This window comes from Meriones unguiculatus (genome assembly GCF_030254825.1).
Source record: "Meriones unguiculatus strain TT.TT164.6M chromosome 13 unlocalized genomic scaffold, Bangor_MerUng_6.1 Chr13_unordered_Scaffold_111, whole genome shotgun sequence".
Lineage (NCBI taxonomy): Eukaryota > Metazoa > Chordata > Mammalia > Rodentia > Muridae > Meriones > Meriones unguiculatus.
This window is the reverse complement of record NW_026843589.1, coordinates 94,484-117,036: the sequence shown is the minus strand read 5'-3', so window position 1 is coordinate 117,036 and position 22,553 is coordinate 94,484. Positions and strand designations below refer to the sequence as shown.

Sequence of the window (22,553 nt, the reverse complement as noted above, 5' to 3'; positions counted from 1 at the left end):
GAACCCGCGGAGCGAGAAAAGCCCGCGAGACCCGCCCCGCGCCGGCGCAGAAGCCCTCAGCGCCCCGTTTCCGACCCCCCCCCCCGCCGCCCGCAGTGCGCCGCCCCGTGGACGCTGCCCAAGGAGAAGGACCTGCGGCCTCCGCCCGAGCTGCCACCGCCGCCCTCGGAGGAGATGCTGCGGGCGCTGGCGCACCAGTTCGAGTCCCGCACCCGGAGCGACTTCCGGAGCCAGGAGGAAGGTGGGCGGGGCCGCGGGGAGGAAGGGGGCGGGGCCTCCCCATCAAAATGGCCGCTCCCAGCATCAGGGCCACAATCTAGTGATGGCTCCGCCCACGGGGGGCGTGGCCTCCCCCCCTAAAAATGGCCGCTCCCAGCCTCTGGACCACAGCCCAGTCGTGGCTCCGCCCACAGGGGGCGTGGCCTCCCCCTCAAAATGGCTGCTCCCATCATCAGGACCACAGGCCCGGGCGTGGCTCCACCCACGGGGCGGAGCCTCCCTCTCAAAATGGCCGCTACCAGCATCAGGACCACAGTAGGGATGGCTCCGCCCCATCAAAATGGCCACTCACAGCCTCAGGACCACAGACCAGGCGTGGCTCCGCCCACGGGGGCGTGGCCTCCCCCTCAAAATGGCCGCTCCCAGCCTCAGAACCACAGCCCATGGGATGGCTCCGCCCATGGGGGCGTGGCCTCCTCAGCATCAGGACCACATTTCCACATCCCTTCATCCCCACATCCTCCCGAATCCCCCTCATCCCCCCATCCCCACATCCCCCCACATCAGGACCAAAGTAGGGATGGCTCCGCCCCATCAAAATGGCCGCTCCCAGCATCAGGACCCCAGCCCCAGGGATGGCTCCGCCCACGGGGGCGTGGCCTCCTCAGCCATCAGGACCACATCCCCACATCCCCTTCATCCCCACATCCTCCCGAATGCCCCATGCCCCCATCCCCCCACATCTCCCCATCCCCACATCCCCCAAAATTTCCACATCCCCACATCCTCCCGAATCCCCCACATCCCCACATCCCCACATCCTCTCCCATCCCCTTCATCCCCTTCATCCCCCATCCCCCTATCCCCCATCCCCACATCCCCACATCCCCACTTTCCCCCACATCCCCACATCAGGACCACAGTAGGGATGGCTCCGCCCCCCTCAAAATGGCCGCTCCCAGCATCAGGACCAGAGTCCAGGCGTGGCTCCGCCCACGGGGGCGTGGCCTCCTCAGCATCAGGACCACATCCCTGTATCCCTTCATCCTCACATCCTCCCGAATCCCCCACATCCTCTCCCATCCCCCATCCCTCCATCCCCCCATCCCTCCATCCCCACATCCCCCATCCCCCACATCCCCTCATCCCCCCATCCCCACATCCCCCCACATCAGGACCACAGTAGGGATGGCTCCGCCCCCTCAAAATGGCCGCTCCCAGCATCAGGACCAGAGTCCAGGCGTGGCTCCGCCCACGGGGGCGTGGCCTCCTCAGCATCAGGACCACATCCCCGCATCCCTTCATCCTCACATCCTCCTGAATCCCCCCACATCCTCTCCCATCCCCCCATCCCCACATCTCCCCATCCCTCCATCCCCCCATCCCTTCATCCCCCACATCCCCCATCCCCACATCCCCTCATCCCCCCCATCCCCACATCCCCCCCACATCAGGACCACAGTAGGGATGGCTCCGCCCCCTCAAAATGGCCGCTCCCAGCATCAGGACCAGAGTCCAGGCGTGGCTCCGCCCACGGGGGCGTGGCCTCCTCAGCATCAGGACCACATCCCTGTATCCCTTCATCCTCACATCCTCCCGAATCCCCCACATCCTCTCCCATCCCCCATCCCCCCTCATCCCCCATCCCCTCCATCCCCACATCCCCCATCCCCACATCTCCTCATCCCCCCATCCCCACATCCCCCCCACATCAGGACCACAGTAGGGATGGCTCCGCCCCCTCAAAATGGCCGCTCCCAGCATCAGGACCAGAGTCCAGGCGTGGCTCCGCCCACGGGGGCGTGGCCTCCTCAGCATCAGGACCACATCCCTGTATCCCCTTCATCCTCACATCCTCCCGAATCCCCCACATCCTCTCCCATCCCCCATCCCTCCATCCCCCCATCCCTCCATCCCCACATCCCCCATCCCCACATCCCCTCATCCCCCACATCCCCACATCCCCCCACATCAGGACCACAGTAGGGATGGCTCCGCCCCCTCAAAATGGCCGCTCCCAGCATCAGGACCAGAGTCCAGGCGTTGGCTCCGCCCACGGGGGCGTGGCCTCCTCAGCATCAGGACCACATCCCTGTATCCCTTCATCCTCACATCCTCCCGAATCCCCCACATCCTCTCCCATCCCCCCATCCCTCCATCCCCCCATCCCTCCATCCCCACATCCCCCATCCCCCACATCCCCTCATCCCCCCCATCCCCCACATCCCCCCCACATCAGGACCACAGTAGGGATGGCTCCGCCCCCCTCAAAATGGCCGCTCCCAGCCTCAGGACCAGAGTCCAGGCGTGGCTCCGCCCACGGGGGCGTGGCCTCCTCAGCATCAGGACCACATCCCTGTATCCCTTCATCCTCACATCCTCCCGAATCCCCCACATCCCCTCATCCCCACATCCTCTCCCATCCCCCCCATCCCTCCATCCCCCCCCATCCCCCCATTCCCGGCCCCCCGTGACGACCCCCCCGCCCTGACCCGCCGTCTCCCCCCCCTCCCCCCCCCGCAGCGAAGAGGACCATGCAGGCGCCCCCCGCGCCCCAGTGGCGCCAAGTCGGTCCCTCCCCCCAGCCCCTGGACACGGAGGTGCGCTGTCACTACAGGGTCCCCGCCGCCATCCCCGAGCTGCACAACACCGGGGAGTTCCGCTCCACCCGGAGGGTGGCCGCCCAGGGCCTAGGTGAGCGAGCAAGCGAGCGAGCGAGCCGGGGCCTAGGTGAGCGAGAGCGAGCCGGGGCCTAGGTGAGCGAGAGCTAAGGCCCAGGTGAGCGAGAGCTAAGGCCCAGGTGAGCGAGCCGGGGCCTAGGTGAGCGAGAGCTAAGGCCCAGGTGAGCGAGCCGGGGCCTAGGTGAGCGAGAGCTAAGGCCTAGGTGAGCGAGCCGGGGCCTAGGCGAGCGAGAGCCAAGGCACGGGGCCACCAACCCCCCTGGGGGGACATTTAGAGAGACCAAAAGCAAACGAACCTAGAGCAGCGGCGGGTTCAGAGGTGGATTTATTGTCACTTCCGGAAGTTTAGGCCGCTTCGTTACCGGAGTCGGGGGGTTTTCAGGTGACCGTTATATCTTCATAGGTAGATGATAGATAGATGATAGATAGATGATAGATGATAGATAGATGATAGATAGATGATAGATAGATGATAGATAGATGATAGATAGATGATGGATAGATGATAGATGATAGATAGATGATAGATGATAGATGATAGATAGATGATAGATAGATGATAGATAGATGATAGATAGATGATAGATGATAGATAGATGATAGATAGATGATAGATGATAGATAGATGATAGATGATAGATAGATGATAGATAGATGATAGATAGATGATAGATGATAGATGATAGATAGATGATAGATAGATGATAGATAGATGATAGATGATAGATAGATGATAGATGATAGATGATAGATGATAGATGATAGATAGATGATAGATAGATGATAGATGATAGATAGATGATAGATAGATGATAGATAGATGATAGATAGATGATAGATGATAGATAGATGATAGATAGATGATAGATAGATGATAGATGATAGATAGATGATAGATAGATGATAGATGATAGATAGATGATAGATAGATGATAGATAGATGATAGATAGATGATAGATAGATGATAGATGATAGATAGATGATAGATGATAGATAGATGATAGATAGATGATAGATAGATGATAGATAGATGATAGATAGATGATAGATGATAGATAGATGATAGATAGATGATAGATAGATGATAGATGATAGATAGATGATAGATAGATGATAGATAGATGATAGATAGATGATAGATAGATGATAGATAGATGATAGATGATAGATAGATGATAGATAGATGATAGATAGATGATAGATGATAGATAGATGATAGATAGATGATAGATGATAGATAGATAGATGATAGATAGATGATAGATAGATGATAGATAGATGATAGATAGATGATAGATAGATGATAGATAGATGATAGATGATAGATAGATGATAGATAGATGATAGATAGATGATAGATGATAGATGATAGATAGATGATAGATAGATGATAGATGATAGATAGATAGATGATAGATAGATGATAGATAGATGATAGATAGATGATAGATAGATGATAGATAGATGATAGATGATAGATAGATGATAGATAGATGATAGATAGATGATAGATGATAGATGATAGATAGATGATAGATAGATGATAGATGATAGATAGATGATAGATAGATGATAGATAGATGATAGATGATAGATAGATGATAGATGATAGATAGATGATAGATAGATGATAGATGATAGATAGATGATAGATGATAGATAGATGATAGATGATAGATGATAGATAGATGATAGATAGATGATAGATAGATGATAGATAGATGATAGATAGATGATAGATAGATGATAGATAGATGATAGATGATAGATAGATGATAGATGATAGATAGATGATAGATAGATGATAGATAGATGATAGATGATAGATAGATGATAGATAGATAGATGATAGATAGATGATAGATGATAGATAGATGATAGATGATAGATAGATGATAGATAGATGATAGATGATAGATAGATGATAGATAGATGATAGATGATAGATAGATGATAGATAGATGATAGATAGATGATAGATAGATGATAGATGATAGATAGATGATAGATGATAGATAGATGATAGATGATAGATAGATGATAGATGATAGATGATAGATAGATGATAGATGATAGATAGATGATAGATGATAGATAGATGATAGATAGATAGATAGATGATAGATAGATGATAGATGATAGATAGATGATAGATGATAGATAGATGATAGATAGATAGATGATAGATAGATGATAGATAGATGATAGATGATAGATAGATGATAGATAGATGATAGATAGATGATAGATAGATGATAGATGATAGATAGATAGATAGATGATAGATAGATGATAGATAGATGATAGATAGATGATAGATGATAGATAGATGATAGATAGATGATAGATAGATGATAGATAGATGATAGATGATAGATAGATGATAGATAGATGATAGATAGATGATAGATAGATGATAGATAGATGATAGATGATAGATAGATGATAGATGATAGATAGATGATAGATAGATAGATGATAGATAGATGATAGATGATAGATAGATGATAGATAGATGATAGATAGATGATAGATAGATGATAGATAGATGATAGATAGATGATAGATAGATGATAGATAGATGATAGATGATAGATAGATGATAGATAGATGATAGATGATAGATAGATGATAGATAGATAGATGATAGATAGATGATAGATAGATGATAGATAGATGATAGATAGATGATAGATAGATGATAGATAGATGATAGATGATAGATAGATGATAGATAGATAGATAGATGATAGATAGATGATAGATGATAGATAGATGATAGATGATAGATAGATGATAGATGATAGATAGATAGATGATAGATAGATGATAGATAGATGATAGATAGATGATAGATAGATGATAGATAGATGATAGATAGATGATAGATAGATGATAGATGATAGATAGATGATAGATAGATGATAGATGATAGATAGATGATAGATAGATGATAGATAGATGATAGATAGATGATAGATGATAGATAGATGATAGATGATAGATAGATGATAGATAGATGATAGATAGATGATAGATAGATGATAGATAGATGATAGATGATAGATAGATGATAGATAGATGATAGATAGATGATAGATAGATGATAGATAGATGATAGATAGATAGATGATAGATAGATGATAGATGATAGATGATAGATAGATGATAGATAGATGATAGATGATAGATAGATGATAGATAGATGATAGATGATAGATAGATGATAGATAGATGATAGATGGGGACGGCCCTCCCCGGCTCACCCCCTCCCCCTCCCCCCCTCCCCCCGTCCCCCCCCGCAGTCCCCTCCGTGCTCTGCAGCCGCCTGCGCCACGAGGAGCGCACGCAGAAGCTGACCACCTACAGCAGCGACTACGGCCAGGCCTGCCTCGACCTCCTCGCGATGCTCGACTCCTTCTCGCCGGCCCAGGTGCGCTCGTACCTGCGGAGCGTGCCCGGCAAAGGTGAGAGGGCGCGGGGCGCCTGCGCGCCCCCCCCCGAGAGCCGTCCCCCCCGCCCCCCCGCCCCCCCCCGCCTCCCCCCCCGTTTTGAAGAGAAAATAAAGTATTTATTTATCTATCCCGTGCGCCGGCTGGAAGGGGGCGCCGGGCCTCGCTCTAATCACGTGTGTGCGCGGGGCTCTGGCCGCACGTGTGTGCGCTCGCCAGCAGGGGGCGCCGGGTCTCGCTCTAATCACGTGTGTGCACGGGGCTCTGGCTGCACGTATGTGGCTCTGACTGCACGTATGTGCGCTCACTTGCCAGCAGAGGGCGCCGGGTCTCGCTCTAGTGACGTGTGTGCGCTGAGCTCTGACTGCACGTGTGTGCGCTCGCCAGCAGGGGGCGCCGGGTCCCGCTCTAGTCACTGATCATGTGTGTTCGGGGCAAGATCTCGCTTTAGTCACATGTGTGCATGGGGCTCTGGCTGCACGTGTGTGCGCTCGCCAGCAGGGGGCGCCATGTCTCGCTCTAGTCACTGATCATGTGTGCACGGGGCTCTGGCTGCACGTATGTGCGCTCGCCAGCAGGGGGCGCCGGGTCCCGCTCTGGTCACTGATCATGTGTGCGCGGGGCTGTGGCTGCACGTATGTGGCTCTGACTGCACGTATGTGCGCTCACTTGCCAGCAGAGGGCGCCGGGTCTCGCTCTAATCACGTGTGTGCGGGGGGCTCTGGCCGCACGTGTGTGCGCTCGCCAGCAGGGGGCGCCGGGTCCCGCTCTGGTCACTGGTCATGTGTGCACGGGGCTCTGGCTGCACGTGTGTGCGCTCGCCAGCAGGGGGCGCCGGGTCTCGCTCTAGTCACATGTATGATCTCCCTGCAATCGTGTGTGCAAGGCTCTGAATGCACGTGTGTGCGCTCGCCAGCAGGGGGCGCCGGGTCTCGCTCTAGTCACTGATCATGTGTGTGCGGGGCAAGATCTCGCTTTAGTCACATGTGTGCATGGGGCTCTGGCTGCACGTATGTGGCTCTGGCTGCACGTATGTGCGCTCGCCAGCAGGGGGCGCCGGGTCTCGCTCTGGTCGCTCATCATGTGTGCACGGGTCTCTGGCGTCCCCCTGTTCGACCCCCTCACTTCCTCTTTCTCTCTATAGCCTTTTCCCCTATGTTCACTTCCTATGTTTCCCTCTGTTCATCCCCCTCACTTCCTCTTCCTCTCTGCAGCCTTTTCCCCTACCTGCACTTCCTGTATGTCCCCCTCACTTCCTCTTCCTCTCTATAGCCTTTTCCCCTATGTTCACTTCCTATGTTTCCCTCTGTTCATCCCCCTCACTTCCTCTTCCTCTCTGCAGCCTTTTCCCCTACCTTCACTTCCTGTTCCTCCCCGTTTCCCCCTCACTTCCTCTTCCTCTCTACGGTTTTTCTCTATGTGTTCACTTCCTGTGCTTCTTCCTCTTCCCCCTCACTTCCTCTTCCTCTCTACGGTTTTCCCCTATGTCCACTTCCTGTGCATTCCTGTGTTCTTCCCCCTCACTTCCTCTTCCTCTCTGCAGCCTTTCCCCTACCTTCACTTCCTGTTCCTCCCCGTTTCCCCCTTACTTCCTCTTCCTCTCTATGGTTTTTCTCTGTGTTCACTTACTGTGCTTCTTCCTCTTCCCCCTCACTTCCTCTTCCTCTCTATGGTTTTCCCCTATGTCCACTTCCTGTGCATTCCTGTGTTCTTCCCCCTCACTTCCTCTTCCTCTCTACGGTTTTCCCCTATGTCTACTTCCTGTTCGTCCCCCTCACTTCCTCTGTACAGCCTTTTCCCCTACCTTCACTTCCTGTTTGTCCCCCTCACTTCCTCTTCCTCTGTACAGCCTTTTCCCCTACCTTCACTTCCTGTTTGTCCCCCCACTTCCTCTTCCTCTGTACAGCCTTTTCCCCTACCTTCACTTCCTGTTTGTCCCCCCACTTCCTCTTCCTCTGTACAGCCTTTTCCCCTACCTTCACTTCCTGTTTGTCCCCCCACTTCCTCTTCCTCTGTACAGCCTTTTCCCCTACCTTCACTTCCTGTTTGTCCCCCCACTTCCTCTTCCTCTGTACAGCCTTTTCCCCTACCTTCACTTCCTGTTTTTCCCCCCACTTCCTCTTCCTCTGTACAGCCTTTTCCCCTACCTTCACTTCCTGTTTGTCCCCCTCACTTCCTCTTCCTTTCTATAGCCTTTTCCCCTATGGTCACTTCCTGTGCGTTGCCCTGTTCCTCCTCCTCCTCACTTCCTCTTCCTGTCTCCGGTTTTCCTACATTCGCTTCCTGTGCATTCCTGTGTTGTTCCCCCCAACTTCCTCTTCCTCTCTACAGCCTTTTCCCCTACGGTCACTTCCTGTGCGCCGCCCTGCCCGTCCCCCCCGCTCCTCTTCCTGTTTGTGTTTTTCCACTTATTCGTCTATCGGGTGCACAGCGCTCTGACCGCGCGTGCGCGTGCTCGCCAGCGGGGGGCGCCATGGCCGTCAGGGATGACGGAGGCAGGGGGATGACCCCGTGTGAGCGTCCCCCGCGGGGAGGGCTGAGCTGAGGTGGCTTGGATGGGAAAGGGAGAGTCAGGGAGGGTGGGAGGGAGAGAGAGAGAGAGAGAGACAGAGAGACAGAGAGACAGAGAGAGACAGAGAGGGAGAGACAGACAGAAAGAGACAGAGGGAGGCAGAGAAACAGACATAAAGACAGAGAGAGAGAGGGAGAGACAGAGAGAGAGAGAGGGAGAGACAGAGGGAGAGAGAGAGACAGAAAGACAGAGAGGGAGAGACAGAGAGAGAGGGAGAGACAGACAGAAAGAGACAAAGGGAGGCAGACAAACAGACATAAAGACAGAGAGAGAGATGGAGAGATAGAGAGAGAGGGAGAGACAGAGAGAGAGGGAGAGACAGACATAAAGACAGAGAGAGAGAGGGAGAGACAGAGAGAGAGAGAGGGAGAGACAGAGGGAGAGACAGACATAAAGACAGAGAGAGAGAGGGAGAGACAGAGAGAGAGAGAGGGAGAGACAGAGGGAGAGACAGACAGAAAGACAGAGAGAGAGGGAGAGACAGAGAGAGAGTGAGGGAGAGACAGACATAAACAGAGGGAGGCAGAGAAACAGACATAAAGACAGAGAGAGAGAGAGGGAGAGACAGAGAGAGAGGGAGAGACAGACATAAAGACAGAGAGAGAGGGAGAGACAGAGAGAGAGGGAGAGAGAGAGAGGGAGAGACAGAGAGAGAGAGGGAGAGAGGGAGAGACAGACATAAAGAGACAGAGGGAGGCAGACAAACAGACATAAAGACAGAGAGAGAAATGGAGAGACAGAGAGATAGAGGGAGAGACAGAGAGAGAGGGAGAGACAGACATAAAGAGATGGAGGCAGAGAAACAGACATAAAGACAGAGAGAGAGAGGGAGAGACAGAGAGAGAGAGAGGGAGAGAGAGAGAGAGAGAGGGAGAGACAGACATAAAGAGACAGAGGGAGGCAGAGAAACAGACATAAAGACAGAGAGAGAGGGAGAGAGAGAGAGAGAGAGAGAGGGAGAGACAGACAGACACAGAGAGAGGGAGAGACAGAGAGAGAGGGAGAGACAGACATAAAGAGATGGAGGCAGAGAAACAGACATAAAGACAGAGAGAGAGAGGGAGAGACAGAGAGAGAGAGGGAGAGACAGACATAAAGACAGAGAGAGAGGGACAGAGAGAGAGACATAAAGACAGAGAGAGAGAGGGAGAGACAGAGAGAGAGAGGGAGAGATAGACATAAAGACAGAGAGAGGGAGAGACAGAGAGAGAGAGAGAGGGAGACACAGACATAAAGACAGAGAGAGAGGGAGAGACAGAGAGAGACAGAGACAGGAACAGAGTGACAGAGGGAGAGAGTGACAGAGAGGAAGAGACAGAGACAGAGAGACAAATAGAGGGAGAGACAGAAAGAGACAGAGGGACGCAGAGAAACAGACATAAAGACAGAGAGAGAGAGAGGGAGAGACAGAGACAGTCAGAGAAAGAGTGACAGAGGGAGAGACAGACAGAAAGACAGAAACAAAGAGACAGAGACAGAGAGAGACAGACATAAAGACAGAGAGAGAGAGGGAGAGACAGAGAGAGAGAGGGAGAGACAAATATACAGAGGAACAAAGAGAGACACGAACCAAGGGAGAGACAGAGACAGTGACAGAGAGACGGAGAGACAGATACAGAAAGAGAGAGAGGGAGACAGAGAGACAGAGGGAGACAGAGACAGAGAGATAGATATAGAGGAGAGAGACAGAGACAGAGAGATAGATATAGAGGAGAGAGACAGAGACAGAGAGAGGGAGAGACAGAGGGAGACAGAAATAGACATAAAGACAGAGATGGAGAGACAGAGACAAAGAGAGACAGAGAAACAGACATAAAGACAGAGAGGGAGAGACAGAGAGAGAGAGACAGTGACAGAGACATGGAGAGACAGATACAGAAAGAGAGAGAGAGAGAGACAGAAACAGACAGAGGGAGACAGAGAAACAGACAAAAAAGACAGAGAAAGACAGAGACAGAGATAGATATAGAGGAGAGAGACAGAGACAGAGAGAGGGACAGAGAGAGACATGGACAGAGAGAGGGAGAGACAGAAAGAGACAGAGAAACAGACATAAAGACAGAGATGGAGAGACAGAAAGACAGACAGAGATATAGAGAGGGAGAGACAGAGGGAGAGACAGACAGAAAGACAGAGGGAGAGACAGAGACATAAAGACAGACAGGAACAAAGAGAGACAGACAGAGACAAAGAGTGACAGTGACAGAGAGATAGGGAGAGAGATACAGAAAGAGACAGAGAAAGAGACTTAAACAGAGACATACAGACAGAGAGAGGGAGAGAGAGACAGACAGAGACATAAAGGCAGAGACAGAAAGAAAGACATAAAGACAGACAGAGGGAGAGACAGATAGAGAGAGGGAGAGACAGAGAGAGGAACAAAGAGAGACAGAGATACACAGACAGACAGAGGGAGAGAGACGAAAAGAGACAAAGACAATGAGAGACACGGACAGAGAGAGGGAGAGACAGACAGAAAGAGAGAGAGGGAGACAGAGAAACACACATACAGACAGAGAGAGGGAGAGACAGAAAGAGACAGAGACAAAAAAGAGACAAAGACAGAGACAGAGAGACAAACATTTAGACAGAGACAGATGGAGAGACAGAGAGGAACAAAGAGAGACAGAGAGACACGGACAGAGAGAGGGACAGAAGGAGACAGAGAAACAGACAGAAAGACAGAGTAGAGGGAGAGACAGAGACAGAGAGACAGAGACAGAGGGAGAGACAGAGAGAGGAACAAAGAGAGACAGAGACACAGAGAGAGGAAGAGACAGAGGGAGACACAGACATAAAGATGACAGAGAGGAAGAGACAGAGAGACAGAGAAAGAGTGACAGAGAGGGAGAGACAGAGACACGGACAGAGAGGGAGAGACAGAGACAAAGACAGAGACAGGGGAACAGAGTGACAGAGATAGAGAGACAGATACAGAAAGAGACAGAGACAGAGAGACTGAGGAAGAGACAGAGAGAGGGAGAGACAGAAAGAGACATAAAGATAGAGAGAGGGAGAGACAGAGAGACAGAGACAGAGACAGATACAGAGAGACAGAGGGACAGAGACCGAGAGGAAGAGATAGAGAGACAGATAGAGGGAGAGACAGACAGAGACACAGAGAAGCAGACATAAAGACAGACAGAGAGAGGGAGAGACAGAAAGAGATAGAGAGAGACACGGACAGAGAGACAGAGACAGATAGAGGGAGAGACAGACATAAAGACAAAAACAGAGACATAAAGAGAGACAGAGACACGGACAGAGAGAGAGAGACAGACAGAAAGAGACAAACAGACATAGAGACAGAAAGAGAGATGGAGAGACAGAGACAGAGTGACAGTTACAGAGAGACAGACAGAGACAGATAGAGGGAGAGACAGACAGAAAGACAGAAACAGAGACATAAAGACAAGAGACAGAGATATAGAGAGGGAGACAGAGAGAGACACGGACAGAGAGAGGGAGAAACAGATACAGAAAGAGAGAGACAGACAGAGAGACAGAGAAAGAGACAGAAACAGAGACATTAAGACAGAGATAGGGAGAGAGAGAGAGACAGAAAGAAAGACAGAGGGAGAGACAGAGAGAGGAACAAAGAGAGACAGAGAGATACACAGACAGAGAGAGGGAGAGAGACAAAAGGAGGCAGAGAGGGAGAGACAGATGGAGAGACAGAATGATAGAAACAGACAGAAAGACAGAAAGAGAGACAAACAGACAGAGGGAGAGACAGAGAGAGACATGGACAGAGAGAGGGACAGACAGAGAGACAGAGAGAGGAACAAAGAGAGACAGAGAGAGGAAGAGACAGACAGAAAGAGACAGAGGAAGACAGAGACATAAAGACGACAGGGAGAGGGAGCGACAGAGACAAAGACAGCGACAGAGAGGGGAACAGAGTGACAGAGAGATAGAGACAGAGACAGAAAGAGAGACGGACAGAGGGACAGAGAGAGAGGGAGAGACAGAAAGAGACATAAAGACAGAGACAGAGGGAGAGACAGACAGAAGGAGACAGAGACATAAAAACAGGGAGAGACAGAGATAGAGAGAGGAACGAAGAGAGACAGAGACACAGATAGAGGGAACGACAGACCGAGGCAGAAACAGAGACATAAAGACAGGGAGAGACAGAGACAGATGTATAGAGGGAGAGACAGAAAGAGACAGAGACATAAAGACAGAGACAGAGGGAGAGACAGAGAGGGACAGAGAGGGAGAGACAGACAAAGACAGAGATAGAGAGGGAGAGACAGAGACAAAGACAGAGACAGAGAGGGGAACAGAGTGACAGAGAGATAGAGACAGAGACAGAAAGAGAGACAGACAGAGGGACAGAGGGAGAGACAGAGGGAGACAGAAACAGACATAAAGGTAGAGAGAGGGAGAGACAGAGAGACAGAGGGACAGAGAGAGAGAGACAGAGATAGACACAGAGTGAGGGAGAGACAGAGACATAAAGACAGAGACATAAAGACAGAGAGACAGACAGAGACAAAGAAACAGAGACATAAAGACAGAGACAGAGGGAGAGACAGAGAGACAGACAGAGACATAAAAACAGACAGGGAGAGACAGAGATAGAGAGAGAGGAACGAAGAGAGACAGAGACACAGAGAGAGGGAACGACAGACCGAGACAGAAACAGAGACATAAAGACAGGGAGAGACAGAGACAGATGTATAGAGGGAGAGACAAAGAGACAGGGAGAGACAGAGACAGATGTATAGAGGGAGAGACAGAAAGAGACAGAGACAGGGAGAGACAGATATATAGAGGGAGACAGAAAGAGACAGAGATAGAGACAGAGACACAGAGATAGATATATAGAGGGAGACAGAAAGAGACAGAGATAGAGACAGAGACACAGAGACAGATATATAGAGGGAGAGACAGTGAGAGAGAGACAGAGACAGAGACGTCCCGTGCTCAGGTTGCTGCGGTCTTCACCCGCGTCCCCGAGTCAGACGCCCGGGACCCGGGTCCCCGGGACGCGCCGTCCCCACGCGGGCGACGGCATGATCCGGGGCCCCGCCGCGACCCCCCCCCCGGTTATTTCATTTTAATTTTATCATTTTATAGTTTATTTTATTATTTTATAATTTATTTTACTTATTTTGTTATTTTATTTATTTTATATTTTATTTTATTATTTTTTAATTTATTTTATTTATTTTGTTATTTTATTATTTTATAATTTATTTTACTTATTTATTTTTTTATTTTATTTCATTTTATTATTTCATTTTATTATTTTATATCTTATTTTATTATTTTTTATTTTATTTTATTATTTTTTATTTTATTTTTTTTATTTTATTTTGTTATTTTATTTTATTATTTTATAGTTTATTTTATTATTTTATTATATTTTATTTTATATTATTATTTTGTTACACGTATGTGCAGCCACAGCCCCGTGCACACATGATCAGTGACTAGAGCGAGACCCGGCGCCCCCTGCTGGCGAGCGCACATACGTGCAGCCAGAGCATCATGCACACATGATGAGTGACTAGAGCGGGACCCAGCGCCCCCTGCTGGCGAGCGCACATACGTGCAGCCACAGCCCCGTGCACACATGATCAGTGACTAGAGCGGGACCCGGCGCCCCCTGCTGGCGAGCGCACACACGTGCAGCCAGAGCCCCATGCACACATGATTAGAGCGGGACCCGGCGCCCCCTGCTGGCGAGCGCACATACGTGCAGCCAGAGCATCATGCACACATGATGAGTGACTAGAGCGGGACCCGGCGCCCTCTGCTGGCGAGCGCACATACGTGCAGCCAGAGCATCATGCACACATGATGAGTGACTAGAGCGGGACCCGGCGCCCCCTGCTGGCGAGCGCACATACGTGCAGTCAGAGCATCATGCACACATGATCAGTGACCAGAGCGGGACCCGGCGCCCCCTGCTGGCAAGCGCACATACGTGCAGCCACAGCCCCGCGCACACATGTGACTGCACGTGTGTGCACTCGCCAGCAGAGGGCGCCGGGTCCCGCTCCAGTCATACATGTGCGTTGGGCTCTGACTGCACATACGTGCGCTCGCCAGCAGGGGGCCCCGGGTCCCGCTCTAATCCCATGTCTCCAGTCATACATGTGCGCTGGGCTCTGGCTGCACATACGTGCGCTCGCCAGCAGGGGTCCCCGCATCCCTTAACCTGTGCTCTCTCCCCCTCCCCCCCCCCCCCCGCAGACAGGCAGATCCTGGAGCGCTTCATCGGGTCCCACTGCCCCGGGGACATGCACACGGACACGGACACGCATGTGGACACGGACACGCGCGAGCACGCGGACACGCACGCGGACACGCAGGAGCAGCGGCAGGAGCAGCGGGAGGGGGCCGCGCGGAGGCCCTGAGGCCCGGCGTCCCCGCTCGCTCGCTCTCTCTCTCTCTCTCGCTCTATGGCTTCGTGTTCTGTTCATTGTTTTTTTTTTCCGTTTTTCGGTTGTTTCTCCCCCCACCCCCACCCCCACCCCGTCCCGCGTTCGGTTCTGATTGGAAAAATTAATGATAGTAGATAAATAATAAAACAATGCATTCCACCACGTATGTAATTATATGCAACACATAACTTGTATGATATGTAACATATGTTTATGGTTTTATAGGTTAGGATCTGTTCGTATGTTTCTCTATTTCGTGATAAGCAAACGTATCCGCGTGCATCATACGACCTGCAGAGTTATGTACAACATAGTACTCGTATGGGAGGTTAGCATGTGCGCATGTTTACATGTCACATTTTATCGGCTCCTGCATTTATTGATAAACATATGTTTGTGTATATTATACATCATCTGTTTATATCATGTATTTATGACACTTATATGTGTTTTATATTACATACAAAACATATGTAACACAGCGCGTGATTACATATATTTTAAATTTATAGTGATTTACATATGTATTAGTAAACGCATATTTCCATGTTATAGATCACGTGTGTGATTGTGAAAAATACATAGACTTTATATGCAACCTAAATAACGGTACATTATTATACACGTCTAATATTTTAATTACATTCTCTCCCGTGTTTCGGAGCAAGGGCCGCGCAGTCCCGGAAGTTGGCTTCTGCCGGGGGTGGGAGGGGGTGGGGGGTGGCCCGGGCACTTCCTGTGTCCGTCCCCCTCGCTTCCTCTCTGCAGCCTTTTCCCCCTACGTTCACTTCCTGTTCGTCCCTCTCACTTCCTCTTCCCCCTCGCTTCCTCTTCCTCTCTGCAGCCTTTTTCCCCTACGTTCACTTCCTGTTCCTCTCACTTCCTCTTCCCCCTCGCTTCCTCTTCCTCTCTGCAGCCTTTTTCCCCTACGTTCACTTCCTGTTCCTCTCACTTCCTCTTCCCCCTACGTTCACTTCCTGTTCGTCCCTCTCACTTCCTCTTCCCCCTCACTTCCTCTTCCTCTTCCCCCTCGCTTCCTCTTCCTCTCTGCAGCCTTTTTCCCCTACGTTCACTTCCTGTTCGTCCCTCTCACTTCCTCTTCCCCCTCACTTCCTCTTCCTCTTCCCCCTCGCTTCCTCTTCCTCTCTGCAGCCTTTTCCCCTACATTCACTTCCTGTTCGATCCCTCTCACTTCCTCTTCCTCTCTGCAGCCTTTTCCCCTACATTGACTTCCTGTTCGTCCCTCTCACTTCCTCTTCCCCCTCGCTTCCTCTTCCTCTCTGCAGCCTTTTTCCCCTACGTTCACTTCCTGTTCGTCCCTCTCACTTCCTCTTCCCCCTCGCTTCCTCTTCCTCTCTGCAGCCTTTTTCCCCTACGTTCACTTCCTGTTCCTCTCACTTCCTCTTCCCCCTACGTTCACTTCCTGTTCGTCCCTCTCACTTCCTCTTCCCCCTCACTTCCTCTTCCTCTTCCCCCTCGCTTCCTCTTCCTCTCTGCAGCCTTTTTCCCCTACGTTCACTTCCTGTTCGTCCCTCTCACTTCCTCTTCCCCCTCACTTCCTCTTCCTCTTCCCCCTCGCTTCCTCTTCCTCTCTGCAGCCTTTTCCCCTACATTCACTTCCTGTTCGATCCCTCTCACTTCCTCTTCCTCTCTGCAGCCTTTTCCCCTACATTGACTTCCTGTTCGTCCCTCTCACTTCCTCTTCCCCCTCGCTTCCTCTTCCTCTCTGCAGCCTTTTTCCCCTACGTTCACTTCCTGTTCGTCCCTCTCACTTCCTCTTCCCCCTCGCTTCCTCTTCCTCTCTGCAGCCTTTTTCCCCTACGTTCACTTCCTGTTCGTCCCTCTCACTTCCTATTCCCCCTCGATTCCTCTTCCTCTCTGCAGCCTTTTTCCCCTACGTTCACTTCCTGTTCGTCCCTCTCACTTCCTCTTCCCCCTCGCTTCCTCTTCCTCTCTGCAGCCTTTTTCCCCTATGTTCACTTCCTGTTTGTCCCTCTCACTTCCTCTTCCCCCTCGCTTCCTCTTCCTCTCTGCAGCCTTTTCCCCTACGTTCATTTCCTGTTCGTCCCTCTCACTTCCTCTTCCCCCTCGCTTCCTCTCTGCAGCCTTTTCCCCTATGTTCACTTCCTGTTCGTCCCTCTCACTTCCTCTTCCCCCTCGCTTCCTCTTCCTCTCTGCAGCCTTTTCCCCTATGTTCACTTCCTGTTCGTCCCTCTCACTTCCTCTTCCCCCTCGATTCCTCTTCCTCTCTGCAGCCTTTTCCCCTACGTTCACTTCCTGTTCGTCCCTCTCACTTCCTCTTCCCCCTCGCCTCCTCTTCCTCTCTGCAGCCTTTTTCCCCTACGTTCACTTCCTGTTCGTCCCTCTCACTTCCTCTTCCTCTTCCCCCTCGCTTCCTCTTCCTCTCTGCAGCCTTTTTCCCCTACGTTCACTTCCTGTTCGTCCCTCTCACTTCCTCTTCCTCTTCCCCCTCGCTTCCTCTTCCTCTCTGCAGCCTTTTTCCCCTACGTTCACTTCCTGTTCGTCCCTCTCACTTCCTCTTCCTCTCTGCAGCCTTTTCCCCTACGTTCACTTCCTGTTCGTCCTCTCACTTCCTCTTCCCCCTCGCTTCCTCTTCCTCTCTGCAGCCTTTTTCCCCTACGTTCACTTCCTGTTCGTCCCTCTCACTTCCTCTTCCCCCTCGCTTCCTCTTCCTCTCTGCAGCCTTTTCCCCTATGTTCACTTCCTGTTCCTCTCACTTCCTCTTCCCCCTCACTTCCTCTTCCTCTCTGCAGCCTTTTCCCCTACGTTCACTTCCTGTTCGTCCCTCTCACTTCCTCTTCCCCCTTGCTTCCTCTCTGCAGCCTTTTCCCCTACGTTCACTTCCTGTTCGTCCCTCTCACTTCCTCTTCCTCTCTGCAGCCTTTTCCCCTACATTGACTTCCTGTTCGTCCCTCTCACTTCCTCTTCCCCCTCGCCTCCTCTTCCTCTCTGCAGCCTTTTTCCCCTACGTTCACTTCCTGTTCGTCCCTCTCACTTCCTCTTCCTCTCTGCAGCCTTTTCCCCTACGTTCACTTCCTGTTCGTCCCTCTCACTTCCTCTTCCTCTCTGCAGCCTTTTCCCCTACATTGACTTCCTGTTCGTCCCTCTCACTTCCTCTTCCTCTCGTCTTTTCCCACTGTTCGTCCCCCTCACTTCCTCTCTGCAGCCTTTTTCCCCTATGTTCACTTCCTGTCCGTCCCTCTCACTTCCTCTTTCCCCTTCACTTCCTCTACGGTTTTCCCCCTACGTTCACTTCCTGTCCGTCCCCCTCACTTCCTCTTCCTGTCTACAGTTTTTCCCCTACGTTCACTTCCTGTGCGTTCCTCTGTTCGTCCCCCTCACTTCCTCTTCCCCTCTACACTTTTTCCCCTATGTTCACTTCCTGTTCAGCGCCTCCCTTCCTCTTCCTCTCTACAGTTTTTCCCATATGGTCCCTCCCTGCTTCCTTTTCCTCTCTCTTCCGACTTCTTGTGCCTCCCCGTTTGTCCTGCTCACTTCCTCTCCATATTCTTTTACACTCACTTCCTGTGTCGCCCTCACTTCCTCTTCCTGCCTGCAGTATTTTTCCCCTACATTCACTTCCTGTGCGCCGCCCTGCCCGTCCCCCTCACTTCCTCTTCCTCTCTACAGTTTTCCCCTGTTCACTTCCTGTGCGCCTCCCTCACTTCCTCTTCCTGCCTGCAGTATTTTTTTCCCCCTGCGTTCACTTCCTGTGCGTCCCCCTATCCGTCCCCCCTCACTTCCTCTTCCTCTCTACACTCTTTTCCCCTACGTTCACTTCCTGTGCGTCGCCCTGTTGGTCCCCCTCGCTCCTCTTCCACTCTACACTTTTTCCCCCTGCGTTCACTTCCTGTGCGTCCCCCTATCCGTCCCCCCTCACTTCCTCTTCCTCTCTACACTCTTTTCCCCTACGTTCACTTCCTGTGCGTCGCCCTGTTGGTCCCCCTCGCTCCTCTTCCACTCTACACTCTTTTTCCCCCTACGTTCACTTCCTGTGCGTCCCCCTATCCGTCCCCCCTCACTTCCTCTTCCTCTCTACACTCTTTTCCCCTACGTTCACTTCCTGTGCGCCGCCCCCGCCCGTCCCCCCTCGCTCCTCTTCCTGTTCGTGTCTTTCCATTTATTCGTCTATCGGGTGCACAGCGCTCTGACTGCCCGGGCGGGGCGCCCGCTTGCCGTAGACGGCCGGGGCCCGCCGCGGGCGCCCCGGGACTCGAACCCGGGACCTCCGGAAGCGCAGCCTTTGCTCCCAACCCCCGGGGCCGTCCCTCCAGACCCAAGACCTCCTGTTTTCTGCTGTAAGTGCTTAAGGCAGAGGCGTGGACGAGGGTCAATGTGTATATATATATATATATTAATAATTATTAATATATAATAATATATACTAACATATAATTAATATATAATTAATATAGAATTATTAATATATAATTATTGCGTATATTATGTTTATATATTAAAATTATATATCTTGTATATTACATATAAATAATATATAGATTTAAACTGAATAATATATTTGTCTTCTTTACAATTATATATTTATGTTATATTATAGTAATGGTGTGTTAATATGGAATATGTTCTATGTCTCTAATATGTAAATATATTTAATTATGTAATAAACAATTATATAATTTATATATATTATATAATATATATTATATTATAGACACTACATAATATATAATTATATATAATAAACACATATAATATATACAATAGACAGTATATAACAGACATAATTATATATAATAGACACAATTATATATAATAGACATATATATTTATACATTGATATTATATATGTAAACGTATATTGTATATGTTATATATTGATATGAATTATATATCATACATTTACATATTTTTATATCAATATATTGATATAATTATATATAAATAGGCAATATATTTATATATTATATACAACGATATGAATATATTTAATTATATAATATTTATGTATTATATATATTATGTTTATATATTTCATATAACATATATTTTATATAATGTAATATATACATTAGGTTTGTGCCCTTCCTCTCCAATGCCCCCTGGATCCCGGCCGCCCCTCCCCTCGGTGCTCCCTCCCCCGACCCCCTCCTCTTCTCCCTACCTGACCCTGATGGGGGGGGGTGTCCTCTCCTCCTCACCCTCACCCCCCCCCCATGTCTCTTCTGTTTCCGGTTTCCCTCTGTGGCTCCTCCCACCCTAGCTTGGTCCTCACTGAGCTCAGACACGGCGTCTCTCTGCTCTTTTCTCTTCTCTTCTTGAAATTTCCTTTTCTTTTCTCTATTTTACCTCTTTTTTTATTCTCTCTTTTTTCATTTCTTTTTCTCTCTTTTCTTTCTTTCTTTCTTTCCTCTTTTCTCTCTTTTTTCTATTGTTTTCTCATCTCTTTTTTCTTTTCTCTTTTCCTCTTTTTTTCTTTTCTCTTTTTCTGTTTTTCCTTTCTCCTCCCTTTGCTTTTTCTTTTCTTTTTTTTCCTCTTCTCTCTCCTTTCTTCTTTTCTTGCCTCTTTTCTCCTCTCTCTCCGTCTCCCAGTTCCACCCTCTTGTCCACGAATTTCACGCCGTCCTCTCTCTGTGTTATTCTGTTGTTTTTTTGGTTTCCTTCCAAGCAGCCGAGGGTGTGAACTCTGCGCACGCGTCGCCGTCCCTTCCTTCACCAGCGCTCCCTGCTGGGGGCTTCCGGGCTGCTCCCCGGTTCCGGTTCTGGCTGCTGTTAGGAGAAGAGCAGGAGTGTGAGCCAGTGTCTGTGAGGTTGAGTCCGTCCTTCCTTCCTTCCTTCCTTCCTTCCCTCCCTCCCTCCTTCCTTCTTTCCCTTCCATTCTTCCTTTTCTTTTCTTCCTTCCCTTCTCTCCCTCCCTTTCCTTCCTCCTTCTTTTCCTCCCTTTCTTCCTTCAATTCTTCCTTCCCTCCTTTATTTCCTCCATTCCTTCCTTCCTTTCCTTCCCTCCCTCCTTCTTATCCTCCCTTCCTTTCCTTTCATTCTTCCTTCCCTTCCCTCCATCCCTCCCTTTCCTTCCTTCCTCCCTCCCTCCCTCCTCCCTTCCTTCCCTCCTTCCTTCCTACCTCCCTCCCTCCTCCCCTTCCTTCCCTCCCTCCTTCCTTCCCTCCTCCTTCCTACCTCCCTCCTCCCTTCCTTCCCTCCTTCCTACCTCCCTCCCTCCTTCCTTCCTTCCCTCCTTCCTCCCCTCCTCCTTGCTACCTCCCTCCCTCCCTCCTCCCTTCCTTCCCTCCCTCCTTCCTTCCTTCCCTCCCTCCCTCCTTCCTTCCCTCCTTCCTACCTCCCTCCCTCCTTCCTTCCTTCCTTCCCTCCTTCCTACCTCCCTCCCTCCTTCCTTCCTTCCCTCCTTCCTTTCTTCCTCCTTCCTTCCCTCCTCCTTGCTACCTCCCTCCCTCCCTCCTCCCCTTCCTTCCCTCCCTCCTTCCTTCCTTCCCTCCCTCCCTCCTTCCTTCCTTCCCTCCTTCCTACCTCCCTCCCTCCTTCCTTCCCTCCTTCCTACCTCCCTCCCTCCTTCCTTCCCTCCTTCCTACCTCCCTCCCTCCTTCCTTCCCTCCTCCTTTCTTCCTCCTTCCTTCCCCTCCTCCTTGCTACCCTCCCTCCCTCCCTCCTCCCTTCCTTCCCTCCTTCCTCCCTCCCTCCCTCCCTCCTCCCTTCCTTCCCTCCTCCTTCCTACCTCCCTCCCTCCTCCTTCCTCCCTCCCTCCTTCCTCCCTCCCTCCCTCCTGGTCACCCCTGCACCCCCAGCCTCAGAGTGTGACACCATCATCCCCCCGGGCCCGGTGCCCGCCGACCGCCTGGGTGACAGCCAGGAGGAGCCGGGGATGGAGCGGGGGGGAGGAGGGGGACAGAGCGAGCGAGCGCAGGAGGAGGCAGGGCCCGGCCCTTCTCCCGCTCTCCAGACCTTCCGGACCCGACGCGGCCATCCTCCTGCCTCATCCGGGTCAGTGTCCCCCGCCACGGGGCTCCCTCAGGTCTGCGGGGCTGTTAGTTACCAAGACGCCTCGAGGCTCAGGGCTCCCAGGGGTCTCTCCGTGTGGCCCCGGCTGGCCCAGACTCACTCTGTGGGCCAGGCTGGCCTCGAACTCACGGAGATCGCCCTGCCTCCTCCCCTCCTCCCCTTCCTCCCCTTCCCCCTTGTCCCTGCACCTCTCCCTCCTCCCCCTTCGCTCCCCTCCCTTCCTCCCCTCCTCCTTTC

The 22,553-nt window shown here is 50.7% G+C and overlaps 1 protein-coding gene across 1 annotated transcript; it reads left to right on the top strand.

Moving 5' to 3' along the window:
* Window positions 1-96: 96 nt before the first annotated feature.
* Window positions 97-15,343, top strand: LOC132650571 (testis-expressed protein 26-like; the record flags this gene model as incomplete). The annotated part of the gene is made up of 3 exons (XM_060375926.1): window positions 97-241; window positions 6,207-6,368; window positions 15,133-15,343. Coding segments are annotated over 3 exons (471 nt in total), but the record flags the coding sequence as incomplete, so codon positions are not given.
* Between the last annotated feature and the right edge of the window lie 7,210 nt (window positions 15,344-22,553).